The 23,774-nt window shown below is 36.1% G+C and overlaps 2 protein-coding genes across 3 annotated transcripts in view; one reads left to right on the top strand and one right to left on the bottom strand.

Moving 5' to 3' along the window:
* The window catches only part of LOC134651312 (uncharacterized), a 371,060-nt gene that overhangs the window by 237,163 nt on the left and 110,123 nt on the right, over positions 1-23,774 (bottom strand). The gene's annotated exons all lie outside the window — the stretch shown is intronic.
* LOC134651430 (uncharacterized) lies at positions 2,839-23,408 on the top strand. The gene is made up of 6 exons (XM_063506534.1): positions 2,839-2,964; positions 17,818-17,906; positions 19,709-19,842; positions 20,365-20,558; positions 22,779-22,988; positions 23,374-23,408. Exons 1-6 carry the CDS (start codon positions 2,922-2,924, stop codon positions 23,406-23,408), a joined length of 705 nt encoding a protein of 234 aa, XP_063362604.1. The 5' UTR covers positions 2,839-2,921.

Raw genomic sequence — 23,774 nt, 5'->3', positions numbered from 1 at the left:
TATATATATTGAGGATCTCGGAAACGGCTCTAACGATTTGGATGAAATTTGCTATATGGGGGTCTTCGGGGGCGAAAAATCGATCAAGCTAGGTTTTATCTCTGGGAAAACGCGCATTTTTGAGTTTTCATAATATATGTTTTCCGAGCAAAGCTCGGTCTCCCAGATATTTATCTCATTATAATGTTAGAATATAAATCGTAAAAACATTTAGTTTTTGGTACACAGACCAAAAGGGTTAGTTTTACAGAAAAATTGTGATGTCGCTAGGCTATTGTTACAACCAATATTCATTTTAAACTCGTTATTTCTGACCCGTCAAAAGCACAAAAGTTGATATTCACAAACTAAAATTTGGGCCATGTCCATCAAAAACATTGTTTGGCCTACTGCGTCTCATCGCTTCGACAACAATATATAATCGAATGTCACTCCACCTCCACACGCAAACTTATCGATGCAATACCAAAGTGCCACTTTAGAATTCATGGGTTACATCTAACCCTTTTAACCAACTGTATTTCCGACCTTATGCAAACGATATAAAGCTCAATTTGCAAGGAATGGAGTTCGAAACGTGCTATCGAAACTAGCAATATTGTTACTGGCCAGTTACAACGTTCGATATACGACAGAAACAGAATCGAGCACTAATCATCGCCATAGAGTCCGTGCGGAAAGAGAAGAGTCGTGGAATGTATGGGGCCCAATACAATCCACGACTCTTCTCTTTCCGCACGGACTCTAACACGTTTTAATCGAGTTGTCGATGTGAATAATCGATTAGGCCATCAGTAGGGCAGACTTAATATTTGAAACGATGTGAAAACTTAGAACTATTTGTGCCTGTAATTAACTTGTTATTAAGCACACAAAAAATACAAAAAACGATACAAAGGCCTATAATCAAGCATATAGTTGACCGTTTTTTTACATAAGTAATTGAATTAAACTGATGTCATGAGTTAAGTTAAAACATTGTCTCATGTGGTTTTGATAATATTAATGGAATTTAGAATATCAAATTGGAATAAAATAAAATAGAAAAACCATCTACATACAGCAGCACCATACATATAAGTTGTAACATGGTTTTACGTAGATAGGTAGAAAAAGGAAGTCATTAGCATTATTAGTCCCTTACCCCATTTCCGAAAGAGTAGTCATTGGATCCACGAACATTATTAAATATCAAAAGCGAAGTATAAAAAAAAATCATATTCTGAAAACGAGGAAACGGAAACGGACAATCTCGAAACCGTTTTGCTAACGCGAAATTAAAAGAGCATTCCGTTTTAGAAAATTCAATTTAAGCTCGAAAGATGTCATTACATATTTCATTATCGCAGGAAGGGGACATTAATATTATTTGAGGCTTACGCCAACGCCTAGTTCTCCTTAAGTAGCTATTAAAAAATAACTTTTTCACCTCTGCAGCTCGAACAAGGGTACTTTGATTCTTAAAAACAGTGAGCAAAATGCGATTTTGCTCAATGAGTGAGACAAAATGTCATTCAAGTGACCTTTATAGTCAAATGTCATTTCAACATGCGGGGTCTAATACAAGTTCGAAATACTTGGGTTCTATTATCTCTGTCCCTTTCACACTGTTAACAAAAAGAAACAGACAAAAAAATGTTAAAATGACATTCAACGGTATATTCACGGTTTATAATAGACCCCCGTAAAACTTCAGACCGCATCGTTCCAAACCACGTACGAGTATGAATTCTTAATAATGAATTAATAAAAATAAAAGTTTAAGATTTGATAAAAACTGATAAAATACTATATTTTAAATATTTTATTGTACAATTAAAATAATGAACTCAAAAAATACACAGATCATCACGCAAAATTAATTATTTTACTTATAAGACTTTCTACCATAGTTGACAAATAGTTACGTATCCGCAATTCGGACCGTATCTTACAAAGATTTTTTTTACAAAAAAAAAGTTGTTGATTGAAGTGTCAGTTGATGTTTGTTATTTCCATATTATTTTGCTGAAATTTATTATTACCATTTTGTTTTTGTGTTCCATTGCGGTAATGAAACTTAATTGTTTGTATATCTTAAGAAAACATGAGTGTGGGTATTAAGTGATGAAGAAGGATTACATTTTTGAAGTTGTCTAATAGGTATGTTCTCACTGCTCAGGTGAAAAATGTTGTGTACTACACGAGATCAAAGTTATTTACATCTCGTGCGCTTTTGAGTCCCTTACTACGCTCAAGATTCTAAATTATAGAATCTTTCGCTTGCACGGGACTCAAAATAAGCACTCAAAAAAATATCAAACTTTGATCTCTTGTTGTACAAATAACTATTCCGTAGGTAGTAAAAATTTAATAAAATGTTTAAATGCGAAACGTGATGTATAGTAAAGTTAGTCTTGCAAATAATGTAATATTCCAAATGACATAATTAAAAATCATTTTAATTCTAATTGTGTTAGGGGTTTTTAGAATTGTCTCGATGAGTAATTAGTTGTCAGTCGTAAGAAAAGTACAGTCAGCGATAAAAGCTTGTACCAACAATGACATTTTTGCCAAAAACTTTTTTCTAATCTAACTCGATAATATTTAAGCAGCCTCTTAAAAATAAAAATTGCCATCATGAACCACCCTAAATTTTTCCCAACGTCCTAATTTCCCTGCAATTTCAAGGCGATACTTAACACGACAAATTGCCCCACGGCCCACTAGAATTTGACATAGTTCGCCTTTTATTCCAATTAACAAGCACGAAAATCTCAAATAAACCAGTATAAATGGCTCTCTCGTTACGTATACTTGTTAGGGATGTCGAAATGAGTTACATTGGATATAGCGAGCATTTGACTCGCTTGTGATTAGGAATACTCGGCATGTTTGTGTAAGTCGTGAATTTGAAATAATTACCGTTTGTGACCTGAAGAATGGCGTTCTACGTGTGGTCCATCTTTATTATTCTTTATCAAAGTAAGTTCACGTTTTTGTTAGGAAAAATTGGAATAACCGCCTCTGGTAAGACTCGAACTTGCGAGCTTTCGATCACCGATCCGATCCATTTTCCTTTAGTATAAAAATTTGTAGTAGGTACCCCTCGCAGTTTCTGCTTGATAAAAATTTGTTAAGTTCACATTTGTTCAAGCATTGCCTTTTTATAGGTCTGCCGTTTAACTGAGGCGGTTGGTAAGAATTATGATCAGCTAATATGGACTTATTAAGCAAGTTAAGACTGGACTGCATAAGCTGAATTTATTATATGCATTATGTTAACTTAAGACTAGTTTTAGTCCCAAAACTTCTTTACTGACCACCTGAGATAAATAGCAGATGTACACGGTAATTGACAAAGTGTGGAATTGTCATCATTAGTGTAAAATTTCTTGAAAATATGACGCTTATAATGATACTCCTTCACTTTGTTCTGTTCAAGTCGGTGCAGAGTTATGTTGGACGGATCTAGCTAGCTTTTCCCGCTAAGCCTACATTTGACTGACAGGATTTCATGTTAGAGCCTAGGCTTTAGAGTCTACTGTACCCGCACCATGAGTCACTGATAGTGTCAACACATATACGCCAACGTCTACGTAATTTATTTTCTATACATCTCGCTCGCACTAATATGTCATTACGAGCGAGATACATAGAAAGTAAGTTACTTTTACGCTAGTGTTTATGTCAATGCCAAACAAACTGGTGGTAGCTACACTTGTAGCATGATCTAGTTTGTATGTAGGTACCTGTTAGTACCCCTTGTGTAATTTCATTCGATATTAGTCATTTTGTATGTTTCCAAAACGTCCCGCATGGCGCGCTGTTCAAAATCCCATACAAAAATAGACACAAACAAACAAAAATAACGCAAACGCGAACGCTTAATTGTTACGCTAACGAATTTAATTTACACTAGGGGTTGAGAGCCCATACCATGAGTCACTGACAGTGTCAAAACTGACATTTACGCTATCGAGAACGTAATTTACGAAGACGTAGACGGGCGTTTTTCAAATAAAATGTACATTGAAAAATTTGGCTGTCCCACTGGTTCAACAATTTTTTTTTACGTTCTACTTGTTATTTGTTAATATGAAGTGATATATAGTTTGATCCCAGAAGTGTTAGGCATTCAAAATAAATTTATAAAACGATTAATATATTCTCATTTGATAGATTTATCTTTAAAAAGAAAACAATAAATGCAAAATTCTTGATGTCCCACGTCGACTCTGCTACGTTTAAACGCAAACTAAAAATATAACACCAATTATAATAAGAATTGAATGTGGTCACACAGATAACTCGATGAGTCTAGATCATAAAAATGTGTGCTTTACATGCATGTAATATGGTCTAATTAATAAAAACTAATTTTACTACCGTACAAGGAAATGGAATGTACCGGAAATTCCTGTTTCGTCACAGCAAATTCGACGACTAGTCTAGCCAAAATCCTTCTAAAAGCTTTAATATTTCGATCCTAGCCACATCAGAATGCTTAATACCAAACGCCTCATAACGGTGACGAAAGGTGGTTGTGTCGTGATGGTGCAAAAAAAGTGTTCCGGTATAGTAACAGTATTTTCGGTAAGTACAGACAATTAACTTTAGTATAATACAAATAAACATTAAGAAACTTATAGTTTACCCTAAACTGGAAAGATTTCCTTGTTGAGCTAGTTCAGACAAGTTAATATTGTGATTTTAATTTCTTCTGGTGTAAATCGTCACATCCGAATCGTCACGTGATATATTACCGGAACGATTTTGTGAGGAACTGGAATTGTAAAGCTTAGTGCAGACAATCGAAATTTGACAAAGTACAACTCATTTTATTATTATAAATACTCATTCTGATCACAGTGAAATATGGTGTAAGAAGTCCACTTTATGTTTCTATTTGTTTAAACTGGATAGAGTAAATCACCCAGAGTTTTCTTTCTTATTTTGTTTTGTTTTATATTTTAAACTGCAAATACGAACATAATTTGACATCTTGTAAAGTAATAATATATGTTATAATTGTTACACATTAAGATTGAAATATTAATAAAAATACGTTGGTACATTAAACACATATTTCTTTGTTATTTTTAGTTTCATTTATTTTTTCAGCCTAGGTGTACACTATGCCTTACATTTTTCAGATAGTCACATAAGATTCCACATAGTCACTGTCCCAAGATTTGGATTATGAAAAACAATTATTGTTGGCTGGAATTTTAACAATTCACGGTGTTTTACCATCAATAATTCTAAATGGATATTCCGCAATGTATATTGAAATATTGTATAATGATTTGTAACTTATTTATACCGAAAATTTTAATGTTTAGTAGTCAAAAGAACGCTGTTGTGACGAACTGGATGTATATTTTATCCTCAAAGATTACGTGAGTTATTCAGTTTATAATCTAAGCCTGTTTTAAAAAGGTTATGAAATTGTTTTCAATATAAAAACTGTAGATGACCCATATAACAATATTTTTAATTAATTAATTAATTTAACATTTGTGACGAACTGGAACTAGGTTCACCACGATCTCATCTGATAATGTTGTTATTTCCTATATTCCTAAATATTTTTAAGTCATTTTCTCAGCTAATATACTCTAACTTATAAATAATCAAATAAGCAGTCAAATTTCAAAATTGGAGTCATAAAATATTTACTTTTCCGTTTCGTCACGTGTACACTTTTTTTGAAAAACGCCCAGACGTAGAAAGTAAATTACGTTCTTGACAGCGTTTATGTCAGTGCCAAACTGATGGTAGCCGTACCATAGATGGTAGTATTTCTATAGACGTGGCCTACCGCGTGCCCCCGTAAGGGATAGACATAGATGACGTCACAAACCCGGGGATACCATATAGGTAAAAATTACCCCAATATTATCAAATATTGGGGTAATTTTAATCACGTTCGCGAGTTGTTCGCCTACGTAAGACGCAGCGATAAATAAAATATCAATGGGCCAATTTTTTATTTATTTATTTAGAAAACAAACAGCCTTTTACAAATAAGTTTTACAAAAATGACTAAAAATAGGCCTAAAGTTTCATACGTTACTAAGTTGACTATTACAATGAAAAGTAAATAGGTACCTTAATTATAAATTACCCGTAGGTATAGTTGTGAGACACGCAAATAAAGTAAGAAAACAATGCAAAATATTTACTTGAAACAATTTTTCAATTCCTAGTAAACAAAATATGCCGAACTTTGTTCTTGAAAACGGACAAACTATGAACAAAAATGTCTATATCATTAAGAGATTCATTATACATATTACAAGTACGCCTAAAGAAAGAATTTTTAGCTTACTGTGTGCCACAGGAAGAAATAGAAAAGATAGGTTTTCGTAATATGCTTTGAGCATATCCGGCAGTTTTGCGTCGGTGCCCAGTTTCTCCTTCCGGTTGCTAAAATCCATTTAACACGCGTGCCTGCATCTTGTGGAAATCTGGAGGTAATAAACGAAATATTCATTTTGTAATCTGTCACTCTTATTGGAAAATTAAGAATTAGTGCCTGCAGCATATCATAGAATTAGATTCTCCGAGTCGTGGCAAAACCCCCTATAACGTTAGAAAGAATCCGTAATGCTTAAATAAATAAAATTCACATTCTAATTTAAACACAGTTCAATTTTATTGTTCGTATATGTCCAGTTCTACAGCAAAATTATTTATAAAAATGTTATTAAAATACAAAATACCCGAATTTTGGGGTAATTGTATGCATCACGGGCTGGTATCCCTCGAATAATAGCAATGCGACTAAATTGAATACACGTTATTAAAAGGGTGACGGCTTACTGTCAATATGCGTACGTAATTTGGTCCGTTAATTTATCAGGAAATATTTATAGGTTAATTTTTTTACCCGAGTTATTATTTACTGTAAATGCTTTTTTTTACTCAGATTTTAATTGATATAGATTGTAGGATGCTGTTACTAAGCATGATAATGTGACCGAAGTATAAAATACTGTATTTACCTGTGAAATGTTACGTTGTCCAGTGTAGGGTTTTTGGTTTTAGCATACCTATTTAATTCGTTTTTAAAGTTACGGGTAGTTTGAAATAAGACCTAGCATACCTACTTAATAAGTTTTTAAAGTTAAGGGTAGTTTGAAATTGAAGACTGTTATTGGTTGGGTATAAAAAGAAAGACACTTGGCGGACAGCTCTCTTTGATTGTTGAGTCGTGCTAGCAGGCGGTTGTCAAGAGAAGAGATTATTGTGAATTAGAAGAAGACAAGAAAATAAATGGATAAATATCTTCAAGGTGTTGTTATTTTTACACTTCAGAAGTGGGATGAACGTAAGTACACGCCTACTGCTATTACTTATTGATTTAGTGAGATAACTGATAACATGACCCTTATTCTGAGCTTGGAGATAATTAATTAACTATACGAAATTCTAATGGATTACGTAAGAAATATGGTACTGGTAACATTTTTATTTAATTTAAATGAGTACCTGCATCAGTTATTAATAATATTATGATGATTATGATTATAGGCTATCTAATTGCATATCAGTTAAACTTAAGTTAGTTTGACCCATAAATGTAATTAAATGGACATAATATCAATGTGTAATCATAAGAATATATGCGTCAGTTGGTCGAGAATTCAAAGTATTTAACCACCATGCCACCGACAGATGGGCATAATAATGTTCAGTTAACAAAATCAAGTACACGTGTTCTTCTTAATAAATAGATACGTGACTGTAGTTATTAACTTCTTTGCTACTTACTTACCCACACATGTGGGAATTAGGCAGAATATGTCAACACGTGGGTCTTGATATGTGTTGGTTGGAGTATTCAAGGGTGCCTTAATTTTCATTATTTCTTCACTACGGCGCATAGTTTCAGAGATAAATTGATATTTATGATTTATAACCAGGTCTCGCAATTTAATTGAAGATTTTGAGTTTTGATTTTGATCCTTAATGTTAAAATTTGTGGAATATAAGTAGATGGCTTACTATGCAAACGGGGCATTGAATTTTCAGTCATTTTTTTTGCTACGACGCATAATTTTTGAGATAAATGAATGTTTATAATTTGAACTACCATTAAACATTATTTTGTCATATAATTCCTTTATAGTTTATAAGGTATTATGATATAGTATATAGGTATATGTAACACCGGATACTTTTACGTTTCATGCCGAGTTGTTGGAGAATATGGCTGACGATGACTCATGATGATCAACGGCGCTTGCGAACACCAGAAGCCTCGGTCTTCGCGAAAGGGAATGTAGCTGGAATAACAGCGGCAGTGAAAAAGGAATCCAGACCGAAGCAGAGTCCTGTTGTGAAAGTCAGGAGTAACCCCGCTTCGACAGCCTTAGCGAGAGGCACGCGCCACTGGACATCAGGTCATGTACACCTACTTTTACTATTATATTATGAATGATTTGATATGGTAATGTGTGTTAGATACCGTGAATTGCTTGACTTCATCTCGTTCATCGACATCTAGCACATATAACATAAGTATAAGATGAATATATTGCCAGAGGATAAGTTGAGAAAAATAAATTTGATGAACCGATAGAAACTATTACTTGTGTACCAATTATGAGAAATTTTTGCCTAAATATGTCAATGCGATATAATAACGCGTATATATCTTATCTTACGAAATAATAGATACGATCTATGAGTGGTTCTCAGCCGGTCAGGCCTTTGACCAACTTTTGTGATTTCTATTTGAACTGCAAGGAAGCTCCACATTTATAATGCCATCTGATTATAAACAAAACTGGACAATAATTAGCTCATTAACGGCACATTTTCTGTGAATTGATTGATTTGTTGCTTTGTTTATTTATTTATCGAGTATCGAGTATCGAGTATCGAGTATCGAGTATCGAGTATCGATTATCGAGTATCTAGTATCTAGTATCGAGTAGTATCTAGTATCTAGTATCTAGTATTGATAGTCATTTGGTTTATTGAATTATAGAGTCATTTGGTTTATTGAATTATAGAGTCATTTGGTTTATTGAATTATAGAGTCATTTGGTTTATTGAATTATAGAGTCATTTGGTTTATTGAATTATAGTCATTTGGTTTATTGAATTATAGAGTCATTTGGTTTATTGAATTATAGAGTCATTTGGTTTATTGAATTATAGTCATTTGGTTTATTGAATTATAGAGTCATTTGGTTTATTGAATTATAGAGTCATTTGGTTTATTGAATTATAGAGTCATTTGGTTTATTGAATTATACGAGTCATTTGGTTTATTGAATTATAGAGTCATTTGGTTTATTGAATTATAGAGTCATTTGGTTTATTGAATTATAGTCATTTGGTTTATTGAATTATAGAGTCATTTGGTTTATTGAATTATAGAGTCATTTGGTTTATTGAATTATAGAGTCATTTGGTTTATTGAATTATAGAGTCATTTGGTTTATTGAATTATAGAGTCATTTGGTTTATTGAATTATAGAGTCATTTGGTTTATTGAATTATAGAGTCATTTGGTTTATTGAATTATAGAGTCATTTGGTTTATTGAATAGAGTCATTTGGTTTATTGAATTATAGTCATTTGGTTTATTGAATTATACGAGTCATTTGGTTTATTGAATTATAGTCATTTGGTTTATTGAATTATAGAGTCATTTGGTTTATTGAATTATAGAGTCATTTGGTTTATTGAATTATAGTCATTTGCTTTATTGAATTATAGAGTCATTTCCTTTATTGAATTATAGAGTCATTTGCTTTATTGAATTAGAGTCATTTGGTTTATTGAATTAGTCATTTGCTTTATTGAATTATAGAGTCATTTGCTTTATTGAATTATAGAGTCATTTGCTTTATTGAATTATAGAGTCATTTGCTTTATTGAATTATAGAGTCATTTGCTTTATTGAATTATAGAGTCATTTGCTTTATTGAATTATAGAGTCATTTGCTTTATTGAATTATAGAGTCATTTGGTTTATTGAATTATAGAGTCATTTGGTTTAATGAATTATAGTCATTTGGTTTATTGAATTATAGAGTCGTTTGGTTTATTGAATTATAGTCGTTTGGTTTATTGAATTAGAGTCGTTTGGTTTATTGAATTAGAGTCGTTTGGTTTATTGAATTATAGAGTCGTTTGGTTTATTGAATTATAGAGTCGTTTGGTTTATTGAATGATCGAGTCGTTTGGTTTATTGAATGATCGAGTCGTTTGGTTTATTGAATGATCGAGTCGTTTGGTTTATTGAATGATCGAGTCGTTTGGTTTATTGAATGATCGAGTCGTTTGGTTTATTGAATGATCGAGTCGTTTGGTTTATTGAATGATCGAGTCGTTTGGTTTATTGAATGATCGAGTCGTTTGGTTTATTGAATGATCGAGTCGTTTGGTTTATTGAATGATCGAGTCGTTTGGTTTATTGAATGATCGAGTCATTGGTTGATTGAATTATAGTCATAATTTATAGTCATTGGGCTTGAATTATAGTCATTGGGCTTGAATTATAGTCATTGGGCTTGAATTATAGTCATTGGGCTTGAATTATAGTTATTGGGCTTGAATTATAGTCATTGGTTGATTGAATTATAGAATCGTTGGTTGATTGAATTGTAGAATCGTTGGTTGATTGAATTGTAGAATCGTTGAATTATTGAATTGTAGAATCGTTGAATTATTGAATTGTAGAATCGTTGAATTATTGAATTGTAGAATCGTTGAATTATTGAATTGTAGAATCGTTGAATTATTGAATTGTAGAATCGTTGAATTATTGAATTGTAGAATCGTTGAATTATTGAATTGTAGAATCGTTGAATTATTGAATTGTAGAATCGTTGAATTATTGAATTGTAGAATCGTTGAATTATTGAATTGTAGAATCGTTGAATTATTGAATTGTAGAATCGTTGAATTATTGAATTGTAGAATCGTTGAATTATTGAATTGTAGAATCGTTGAATTATTGAATTGTAGAATCGTTGAATTATTGAATTGTAGAATCGTTGAATTATTGAATTGTAGAATCGTTGAATTATTGAATTGTAGAATCGTTGAATTATTGAATTGTAGAATCGTTGAATTATTGAATTGTAGAATCGTTGAATTATTGAATTGTAGAATCGTTGAATTATTGAATTGTAGAATCGTTGAATTATTGAATTGTAGAATCGTTGAATTATTGAATTATTGAATCATATTTTTAATTCATAGGTTACTGCAGTTAATGTTGCAGCATTACATTGAAATGATTTTAATATGATGATTTTAATATAAGCGATAATGAAGAGTGCATGGTTGAACCTGTAGAACTCACCACAATTAAACCGAGATCGAGGAGGATTGATGGCCTCTTATTGGTTATATTATTATGTTTAAATATTATGTTTAAATTAAGACTTGATAAAAATAGATGTACAAAAATAAACATTATCTCATTACTAGATAAGCTGATATATTAAATAATGCATGAACTATAAAAAACTCGTCAAATAATAGTAGATTACCATTGAGGCAGTTTTTAAAAGAGATAATTTAATAATAAGAGATATTAATTTCAACTGGGAGGTTATTAAAGACACGTATTGCGGTAAAGAATTCACTTTTATACTTTTACTTATTGCCGAACTTGAAATTTGATAATTATATTTATACTAGTGCGCAAATCGTAATTAAAAGATTTATTCTTAATATTTTATGTTTACAAAAAGGCGAAGCTCCAGTATGTAGATCTCAATTAACGCAAGTATTTCCTTGAAGAAATCTCTGAGTGGATATTGGTGATACATGTTGCGTGGGCAGTTTTCTTACAACCTAAACATAATTACAACGTCGTCGTAATCACCCCAGTAGTTAAATGATACCATATTTCAGTTACAAAATATGCGATTCCATGGTATACATTTTTGATTGTATTCTAGAACAAGTCGGAAGGTACGGTTAGGTAAAAGATCAGGTTTTTGCAGTTCTATCGTTCATGTCTGCCATGTAACATTTGAAACGTATAATTTATTTAATTCAACGTGTAGAGAAAATATTACTGGTCCTTTTTCTGCGGAAACACGCCTATTTAGGTGCTGTGTTTATTCCCGAACTGCGGGATTTGGTATGCTGTAAAGACGTTTAGTGAATTAATATACTGTTCAAGTCTTTCATAAAACAATATGCATATTATAAAAAAATCTAGTAGTCTGAAAATCCCAACGCGTCTTGCAATTGATGGACTAAGTACTTTGTCAGCTTGGATAAATCCTAACAAGCTAGAATATACGACCTTCTCTGAAAACATTGGGAGGGGAGCTATTAGGTATAGGTTTTTAGTACCAGATGATTAATGCATTGATAATGGGAACATAATAGGTCAAGTTGTACACAATAATTACTTAATTATCGCTGTTATTCATCATAGTAATATTTTATAAATTATAGTCAGGGTTAAAGTTACTGAAAGGTTCTCGGGAAATATTCCTGTCTCAAGAGTGAGGTTTATAATTGAAGATTTCTTGACATGATAATGGAAAATGATGTTGAAGCCACGAGAATTTGATTTGATTCGTGTGCTGACACAGCTAAGTACTACCATTTTAGAAAAGATTTGAACTGGTTCATATTATATATGGCAGGAAGATTGATAGTGCTTCAGTCACGAGAATTGAATTGGTTCGTGTACTATCTACCTGCAGATAGACATGATCATTACTCATGAAAATCTAATAATAAATGGCAATTAATGATCTGTTACCCTGAATTACTAGTCAAGGTGTACACTGTTGTGATTATTAACCCAATGTTGGATATTTTTAGCAAGTTGAGCGCCGCACCTCTACCGGCGTCCCCCGCCTCGCGCCGCCTGAGTCCGATGCGAGCCGTCTCCAGCAGGAGCCCGCCTCGCGCCGCCAGAGTCCGGTGCGAGTCCGGTGCTAGCCGCCTCTAGCAGGAGCCCGCCTCGCGCCGCCAGAGTCCGGTGCGAGCCGTCTCCAGCAGGATGTCTCCGGCAGAAGAGTAACAATTTTAACCCTTCGTATGCTTTAGTCAAAATTTACCACTGAATTAATAACCTTGAAACTGTAAATTCTAGTCCGAATTGTGTGGCAGGCATACGAAAGGTTATTTAGATGATGTTTTTGAGATTTTGATTTGCTGATGCCTGATTGAAACTGTTTCGTATCCTATGCGATTAGTGTATCCACTGTTAAGTAGTATACGTAGTCTGTCGGCCAAGTGTAGGGTTTCCACCTGGCACGTGTATGAGGACATACACGGAGTCAGGATGGACGAGTGTAGGGTTTTTGGTTTTAGCATACCTATTTAATTCGTTTTTAAAGTTACGGGTAGTTTGAAATAAGACCTAGCATACCTACTTAATAAGTTTTTAAAGTTAAGGGTAGTTTGAAATTGAAGACTGTTATTGGTTGGGTATAAAAAGAAAGACACTTGGCGGACAGCTCTCTTTGATTGTTGAGTCGTGCTAGCAGGCGGTTGTCAAGAGAAGAGATTATTGTGAATTAGAAGAAGACAAGAAAATAAATGGATAAATATCTTCAAGGTGTTGTTATTTTTACACCTGTTTTTGCCGGCAGTCACTTGTACAGCGCAAAACTGAGCAATTCACCATATTTGTTGAATTGTTAAGTACTGCTACATGCACACGAAACACTGATTTCAATATTTTTCCTGATAATCTTTGCACTGTTCATATGTTTCACACTAATTTGACGTTTACGCATTGTTTGTATCCCACCATAAGCTACGGTGGGGAATAAAAAAATATGAGACTCTGACAAAGACAAACAATAATAGCGCTTTCTCTGCTACCCTTAGTGAAAGATACATAAGACTATCCCGTTCTGTCAGTTATCCCCACCACTCATGCCATGCCCTCGAGCCGTACAGACGTATACTCAGTGTTGCAAGATTAAGTACCTATGTTATTCAGTAAAACGTATTAAGTGCGTGTTTGAAAGAGAAAGCGTGTCCTAAATAATTCAGTCCGCGCCAAATCACGAAACCATACCTAATGTAATTAGTTCGGCCTAGTATACAATACCCTTTTTACACAACAACAAAATAGCCCTTTTCAATCTGATTTTCTTCCCAAAAAGTCCATTACTACATACTTCGTTAGCGATTTAGGACTCGTGCGTAAAATAATAGGTACCTACTAGGTTCTGTCCGCGACTTTGCCTCCGGGACACAAACTATCCCGGGACTCAAACTATTACCATTCCAAATTCAACCGCTTGATGTCTTAATAGCTATTTAATCGTGAAGACTGTAACATACAGACGCACAAACTGAGTTATTATACAAATACAATTGGAGACCCAATCAGTCTCCAATGAATGTAATTTTCAAGCATAACTAATCTCGAATTGCGTTAAATCACGTTATTACGAATTTACATAATCGTTTACGCTATATTGGACCATTCATACCTACATTCATTCAGGAGGCCGATTCTCTTTAATAATTTCATATGGTTTCCATCCCGTTTTGACACGACGTTCACACGTTCGATCGTGTTATCTAACAGACACGTCACGCGTACCAATAATGATTGATGAAATTGTTTCTTTGCATTACTTAAGATTGCGTCGACCGTCCAGTGGCGCCATTGGGGGAATTGCGTATTCTGATAACCAATTAATTTATTAGACAATACAATTCCCCTAATGAGGACGCCACTGAACGGATGATGCAGTCTTAAGCACTAATCAGCATAAAGGAACTGTTTAGATTCAGACAATTTACCTACAGTATTACTGCTGCAGTATTTGGATTGATAATTGCAGCCGCAAGTGTCAAAAATCCGGGCAATAACATTGATATTGACATTTGCGGTACCTAGTACAATGCCAGTCGGCAGCAATGTCGTGCCCCATTAAGGTAGATAAGATAAGATAGATAAGATAATATTTATTCAATAAAACTTATGCTAGTTTGATTTTTACACTGGTAATTTTGCAATATATACTTAAGTAATAGGACATTCATACATATTATTTTCTAATACACTTTAATAAAGTTAGAACTAAAATACCAACTATAATTTTATTTTCAATTGCTAAATATAATTTAATAAACATACCTAAACTAAGTAAACATTTACTTGTATCTTAGGTATGCAGATTTTGTAGGTCAATGAGTAAGTGGGGAAATGCTTAAGTTAACAAAAATATTATTTATAATAACAATAAACTAAGTGACTATGTTCTACTATAAAAAATGTTAAGTCGTGACATAACTATACAATTTGTACAAATAAGTCTATCCTAATTTTAAATTCAATGTAGCTCATCAAGTAAGACGTTGTTTGCGTTTTCTACCTTTGTTGATATGTGCAGCAAATGGCGTTTAATCGCGGCGCTCTAGTCGCCTTCATAGTCTATGGAATTTAAATATCTAATTTGCGCAAATTTCATCGCTGGACACTGCTCGTCTCCGGTTTTATGATTGCACGGCTTCTTAAAGCGTTGACATGTAGCGCATTTGGGAGGATCGCCTTGTTTTGTGCACTCTTTTATACTGTGTCCTGATGACCCACAATGTCCACACGTAGGTGCTGTATCTCTGCAATATTTAGCCGAATGGCCGTATAAATGGCAAAAATAACACCTGGTCAAGAGAGTAAAGTCTCGTACTGGGCAAGATGTCCAATTAATAAAAACGCGTTGTTGTTGTATAAGCATTCGTCGTATTTCGGCTGTGCATTCTAGAATGTAGTTGCAGGTGGATAAGTCCTTTTTTCCTGATTTATGACTAAGTTTCACTGAGCTCATAAATATGTCCCTGGAGAGACTCGGTTGAAGGTCCACAAAGTTTTGTTCGAAAATACAATCGAATACCTCTTTTTCGGTCATATTTGTCGGGACTCCTAGTATGATTATCTTCGGTCTCCTTTTGGTCGTGTCTTCCACTTTAAGTCCCGATTGCTGAAGCTGCTGAGATGCTTTAAGCTTTTCGAGGTCATCCTTTCTATCAGTGCTGATTATGATACCACCATTCTTTGTCTTCCTCATACCGCGAACGTGTAGTTTTAGGGCCTCTGGCTTGATTAAGTTTTGGATCAGGTGTTTGGTATCCTCACTAGATTTTTCTTTATCTGCAGGGTAAATAGCGATGCTGCTAGTATTGGTGGGCACCACAGCTGAACTTTTCCCGGTCCTGACCATATCGGCGAAGGATTGTTTTGCTTCGGTTGTTGTTTTAGCTTCCAGGCGCTGCTTGATTTCATGAAGTTGGGTGCTAATGTTTTTTTGCTGGGACAGGGTATTCACTTGAGCTTGGCAAAGTAAGAAATTCTGTTTGACCGCTTGATACTGAACAGCCATTTGAGAGATTCCGCCCAAAACGCTTTTACTAAGCGTGTTTATTCTAATTTTTTGGTCTGAATTTAACTTGCCCTCATTTGAAATGGTGCAAATTTCATTAAGGCGCCTTTCAATTTCGGATATCCAATTCTGGATTTCGGCAGTTGATACAATTTCGGGTCCTTCGGCTGGTGCTACGGCTACCGGGGTTCCTTGGGCAGTTTCCATAGCCGCTCTTCTTTCTGGAGGAGGGCTTCGCAGAGTTCGTGAACTTCTATTAAATGCGTCTCTACCAGTCATCGCAACGTTGTGAAATTGTATCCATTACACAGTCTGTATAACTCCGCGTATATTCACAGTTTATAAGAAAAGTGCTGACACTGATTTGACACCGTTACAATTTTATTGTTATGAATAAATAAATAAGTGCGCAGTGGACACGACCACCAACGACGGCAGTCGGACATTCTTTTCTTTCAAAGGTGACAGTCCATTTCCAACCGCAGCTGCACTACTGTTCATTTTACTATGGAAATTAACAGTAACAGCGACGCGTTCAGTACCAGTAGTGTAGCTGCGGTCAGAAATGGAATGTTACCCTTATTGTAATGCTGATGTGTGTGACCTGGCCTACCGCGAACCACGTTCGACGTGTGGCCTCTCTGTCGCACTTGTAAATTCGTACGTAGGTGTGACAGGGAGGCAACACGTCGAACCTCTGAATCCGAACGTTGTCTTGAGCGGCTAACTCTGATTGGTGCTGAAGGTCAAGGTCGTATTAAAATAGGATGAAAACCATGTCAAATCGTAAATGCAGAATCGGCCCCTAGGCTGTGAATAAATAAAGCAATTGAATATTTGACTGTTTCACTTCATGCATTCATGAATTTATTCAATAAACGGGCGATGCGTATGTATTATTATTAATTATGTAATTAATGTGATGAATACTGTCATGTTTCATTTAATTCATCCAGTAATGATATTATTAATTCTTACTTATGAAGCTTGGTTTAATATCCATAAAAGCTGGAAAATTTCTACTTGGAAACATTTTGGATACTTCTAATATTTTAGTACCTATAGGTACGTAGAAAAGAAATATTACATTTCCAAAATTAAGGTTTCCTTTTTTAATGTCCTGGAATTTTCTTCAATCTTTTTTTTCGTGATACTAGAATTGGTCGCAGAGTACAGCTGAACATTAAAAAAACCGCTAGTCGGAATCGCCCACCGAGGGTTCCGTACTTTTTAGTATTTGTTGTTATAGCGGCAACCGAAATACTTATCTGTGAAAATTTCAAATGTAGCTACTAGCTACATTTGAAACAGTAGCAGTAGCTAATCATGGTTCATGAGATACAGCCTGGTGACAGACAAACAGACGGATGGACAGACGAACAGACAGACAGACAGACAGACAGATAGACAGACGGACAGTGGAGTCTTAGTAATAGGGTTCCGTTTTTACCCTTTGGGTACGGAACCCGAAAAATTCAGTATAATTTCGCAGCCATCCTATGCGTGTTCTTCACCTGGTTGACGCTGGAGTGCAAACTAGCCCCGGAGCCCGCGGAACCGCGTGAGCTCACACTCATCAAGGTAACTATAGTTTGTCAAAGGACTGTCTCATTTCAAACATAGACAGAGAGAATCATACTATCTTTGCCTTACACTAGTACTGGCACCCAAAATAAAAGGATGAGTATAGTTTTCTTTGTTATTATTTACTGACAAATTGGTTTGACCAACTATAACTATATTTATTTCAATAAAACATGGGCGCCAATATAAACTTTCAGCAGGAAAAGCAGGAAATCATGCACTAACTATAAATTGCTCTCTCGTTGGTCTGCATCGATTTTGCAGCGACAATATTTGGAACAGTCAGCAGCAATAGTTGCTAAGCGGGCGAGGTGTTCAAAATTATCTTGACGCGACTTTATTGTTAAGCGAATAAGAGCGCGTCAAGGTAATTTTGAACACCTCGCCCGCTTAGCAACTTCTGCTGCTGACTGAACACCTCTAGGTAATAAACATGTTTTCAACGAAAATTCACTTTTATCAGGCGTGTCTCACTCCGCGATTTCGTCGCTTTGCTACAGGTAGCAAAGTACATTCATTCGGCTCCAATTCTGGGGAAAGCCATAAGCCGCGCGTGGCGCTGTCGCCACCTAGTGGCCATATCTGTGCTGATCGTAACAGACGCGTTTTGTTAGAGAGTGAGTCTTCTGTACTTAGTACTATTATTTATTCTGTGCTTTTATTGGGGCCACCACCAATCACAAACCACCCTCTGTCGGCAGCACTCTTAACTGAGAGCCTAGCCAAGATGACAATCGTTAATAGAAAACGTCAATCGCAACTTAAATAATGTATGGAAGTAGTCACGTGGTTTTTCGCAGCATCTGTCATCCCGATACATTTATGAAGTGAAAACTTCTTTAGCGGCGCTGTGCACTTTTTGTAATAGGGAATAAATGTTAAACTCGCGAGAGCGTAAGACGTAAGATGTCATTGAGTTTTCACTTCTGTCGGCACTCCCGGAGTGCAACCCGTTGTTTTTTTTTCTTTTCGCTTACGTTTGTCGATGCACGGTTGTCAACTTGGCTAGGCTCTCTGATTATCAGTGGGACTTATCTAGTAAAGTTTGCGTATTGTCAGTTTGCAAACAGTGTGGGCGATGGTACAACAACTTGGAGTCCAAAGGGTAAATTCACTGGACGCAGAAACAGACTGAAGAAACTTTATATTTTCCTTTCACTGTTGGTTTAATCTCTTAGTTTTCCCTGAACTAAAATCACAACTTTCCAACTCCAGCTGAAGTTTCTTTTGATTAACTTGATCTTTATCTTAACATCCAGGAGCCCAGAATAAATAATATTAATGTCCATTGGCATAACTTCGAAAGCGGGGTAATTTTGAAAATGGCTAATATAGTTGCAAAAGGCGCGACACACAAATTTTCTATGGGACGATTACCCCTCGCGCCTACATTTTTTAAATTGCCGCGTTTTTCTACTGACGGAAATGGCTTGACAGACTATATCTCCTAAACCAGAAGTAGACCAGGTAGGAATAAGCTTTTCGGTGAAGAAAAACTTATGGCGTTATTCATAAACGGCTGCTAACTTAACCAGTTGATGATCGTCGTTGGTCCCTATCTGTCGTTAAGCCATAGAGAGGGACAAACGACGATCATCAGCTGATTAACTTAGTAGACGTTTAATGAATAACCCCGTCTGTGAGGAAACCTGTGAGATCCGTGAAGAAATTCAAAGGTGTAAGTGAATGTGAAGGCCACAATACACGTTGGACCAACGTGGAGACTTTAAACTCTCGCACATAAGAGCAGGCCTGTGCCCAGCAGTGGGTCGTTTAGGCTGAATTTATTATTATTTAAGATGCTGTACCTGTTTGAGCCGGGGAGCTGCCAGCGGCACTACTACTACAACTACTCAGTGTTGGTTGACAACAAGCGAACTCTGTCGAACATACTCTGGATGGAGACTAACTGGGTTGCTGCTTCTTTCAGAAAGTGAGTTGGTACTTCACAGTTTTTCTCTCCCAATCCTGGGTATAAAATGCCAAACATATTTTTTTCATACGTAAGTAGAAGTCATTATCTTCTATTTTCTACAGTTATTGCATGCGTTGACTGCGGTCTTCTGTATGTTAACTCATACTTCCATTCATGACTTGCTTCGAAATCGAACTAAATAACATTCAACTGTTTTTTTTTCTTTCCTTTTTTGTCTTTCCCACATGACTTAAGATCGTGACCGATCACGAGGTCTCATTAAAGGCATGGTTGAAATGAAAGACCCTGTAATCTGTATGCTGTCGTATTTATGAAGCTACAATCTTTCTAGTTCTACTATTATTATCATTTGAAGCCTGTCGTTTCCCACTGTTGGGCAAAGGCCTCCCCCCTATTTCTTCATCGCTACCCAGTGGTGTGCATGACCGCTCCTTCAAGGAGTCCACGCCATTCCACCATCGCCGGCAGGGTCTGCCAGATCCCCAATTCGATTCTACTAACTGAATATTACTCATTCAGCAAGATGAAGCTATGGGTGAGTCTCCACATATGCTGGCTAGGGCTGGCGCTCCTCAACGTCAGCCTCGGGCGCCGTCCATGCGGGTTCTACGCGATACTACTGCCTCTCACAGGAATCGGCATAACCCTGCTGGTCGTTGACTTGGCCCATGCTGCGTTGTTCATGCTAGACGCTGTCCACACACGAACTGAAGGTAATTATACAAAAATCAAAGGTTGGCATCCATAGAACTCGGTTCCCACCGGTTAGCCTAATTTTTAGAGTTAACTTTTCCTACAGCTTATAAATTGCTCGTATGTTTATACGAAAATGATACCAAACTTGACCTGATAGCTACAGGTATGTTTAGATAGAAACCTACAGCAAACTGGACTGAGGGAACCTTCACCCATCTGTTTTTGGGGGTATCGAAAAGTTAATCTCGTGGTTAGTTCATTTGTATGAGTTAAAGGTACAATAGTGTCAAGCGGCATCGCCTTAGACAAAAGCGCATAGGTACTAGGTAGTACTGCTCCATGCATTTCTGCACTTACTTCCAATATTATATTCTGGAAAATTATATTATTTTAAGGTTTTCAGGAAGAGATCGCTCTTTAGCGATAAGACCGCCTGTTGTCTGCCTCTACATTTAATCAATTGTTCTTTTCTTTTGTATATTTTTACTGAGGTGTGTCAATAAAGAGTATTCTATCTATCTAATATCTATCTATCTATATTTACAAAGTCATCATCATCATCTCCCAGCCGTTTTCGGCCACAGCGACTGCGTTCTACCGCTGAGAGCGTCGCTGTTATTTACATAGTAGCTAGTTGTTATTCAGCTACAAGTGCTACAACACATAATGTAGCTATGCCGACTTAAGGTACATGTCAATTGATCCCTGAGTTTGATCGCGTCTGGCCCTCCACGCAATGTGCTCGAACATTCTCGAGAGGGCTTCATATCACCCTCCTCGTACATAACGTCATATGTTCCTACGAAAATCTTGGCACTTAGGACCTTCTTGCATAAGCTCTTCATATCACCCTCCTCGTACAAAACGTCACATCTCATTACGGAAATCTTGGCTCTTAAGCCCTTCTTGCAAAGACGGAACCTGAGACATGTCAATGGCACTTGGCTGCCGTATCGGCTAGTATTACAACCTCGTATGTACATTTATAGATAATTAAAAGCAACCTTAAGTGATAGTGAACAAAGTCTAGTTTTAAGAAGGAGTAATATCGGTTGCTATGGGATGTCTAATAATTTAATAAACTAATTGATAATTCGGTGTTGCTTGCTGAAACGATTGTTTATTTATTGGTTTGCATTGTAAATAGGTACCTACTTACAAATATAGATTCATTCGCCCAGCATTTGCTATATTATTATGTTAATAAAATTATTGAACAACCAAATTAGCTTAGATCAACAATAATTAAACTGTGATTTACAAAATATGTGTTTAAATAAATACGACGGCGACACTGTAGGTACAGGCAGCAACAGAAGTAGCTAAACTAATAATCTAAATTAAAAAATATAATAATCCGCACACTTATTTTCGTAACAATAAATGTTGGGATCATTATGAACAGCCACCTTTCCGCCGCATTAAATTTTTACGGAAACTTATGAAACTTATGTAACGCCGTCTTTATATGTGGGATGCGGAATTGCGGACCCCACGCCGCTCGTCTATTACCAACCTGCCAACCGGACATTTCACCCAGTTGGACGGTTAGTACTTTTTTTTCCCAACCGGTTATCTGGTTTGCTGGTTAATAATAGGCCGTGTGGTGGCCGGCTTTAGAATAGCGCCAACCCTCAAATAGGATAAGGGTGTCGTACGAGGCGACTAAGTCCACAAACGAAGCAAGAAGGTATTTCGTTATAGGGGAGATGGTTGTCCTCTTAGCATTGGTTTGCAATCCATCTAGGAGAAGGATACTCCAAAATAAAACCCGGAATGGAGTTACCGTAAGGCGCGAGTAGGGTCCAACCTGAAATAAGCGGCAGATTCCTGCAGCCGACCTGTCTCCACACGTATTGGCTCGCCTTTCCTGTGGGATAAGACAGTGAAGCCGAGAGGGTAATGCAGGTGCTGGGCATCCCTGCGTTTCCTTAATTCCGTCCCAGGCGGTGTAATAGGATATTTCTCCGGTTTTACACCATAAATCGTCTGCATTAGACGCTAAGGCCAATGATGATGATGAATAGGCAATCCTGACCTACACCCTGGCTGTAGGGTTGAAACTTTTTTTTCCTAACTATTCGTCCAAGCCGCAAACAAGGTGTTCTGTTAGTATTTTTTTCCTAATCAGCCAATGAAACAAGTGCGTAGCGCTGCCTCGCTCACACACAAGAGCAAAACAAACCCGCTTCAGTGTGAGTAAGTGTGCTAACCACGTAAACATTCAATTTTTCCAGGACAAATCTGGGACTACATCGGAACCGAGCACCAGATCAAGATAATCCCCCCTCTACCCCAGTACGTGTCTGTGGCGGAAGAAGCCGACACCTCCTGGGTTTCCCTCCTCTTCGCTTATGGGAGCCTGAGGGGCATCGTGCAGTGGATCGTCAACTTCTGGATCGTGCAGGACAACTATTTCGATGGCCTGCATTATTATCGGGAGTTAGGTAAGACGTAGAGAAATAAGTTATCATAAGTGTTCACTCCATACATCAGTTTTGAATTTTGATACCAAAACGCTTATTATTTTCGTAGTCGACATCTAGCGTCATGCAGCAGATTTATCAGTACCGCTACTTGACACTAGATGTCACGAGTGTCGCGACTGACGAAAAGTGTAGGTATTGCTCAACTTTTTACAACTGTGTTTGTTAAACCCCATTACATTTACAAATTACGATTTAATGCTAGTTAAGGCGAAGATATGTACTAAATGCGAATTTAGGGTAAGGTACGTATTTTTGCAAATCCTTATTTTCAATGAATTGCCACATTGGGGCTTGTTTAGGACACAAAATGGGATATAATTAAATAACCTTATTTTTTTTTCAGGCTTGCAAGAGGCAAATAAGCGAAGAAATTATTAACTAACTAGCGACCCGCACCAGCTTCTCATGGGTAAACAAATTATACACCTAAACCTTCCTCAAGAATCATTCTATTGATAGGTGAAAACCGCATGAAAATCCGTTCATTAGTCCTAGAGTTTATCACTAACATACATACACACAAACAGACAGACGCTTTGTTTTATAAGATGTAGGGAAATGAAACCATGACATAACAGTTTCATAATTTCATAGGAATATCCATCTGAATTATACGGCTCCTTTTAAAGCCTCACCGACGTATAAAATTGGATACGTATAAAAATAAAAGTACCTAACAGATGCAGTACAGTCAGCAGCAGAAGTTGCTAAGCGGGCGAGGTGTTCACAATTACCTTTACACGC

The sequence above is a fragment of the Cydia amplana genome, chromosome 10 (assembly GCF_948474715.1).
Source record: "Cydia amplana chromosome 10, ilCydAmpl1.1, whole genome shotgun sequence".
NCBI classification, from domain to species: Eukaryota; Metazoa; Arthropoda; class Insecta; order Lepidoptera; family Tortricidae; genus Cydia; species Cydia amplana.
Note: the sequence above shows the minus strand (reverse complement) of the source record. Positions and strands in the feature narration are given on the sequence as shown.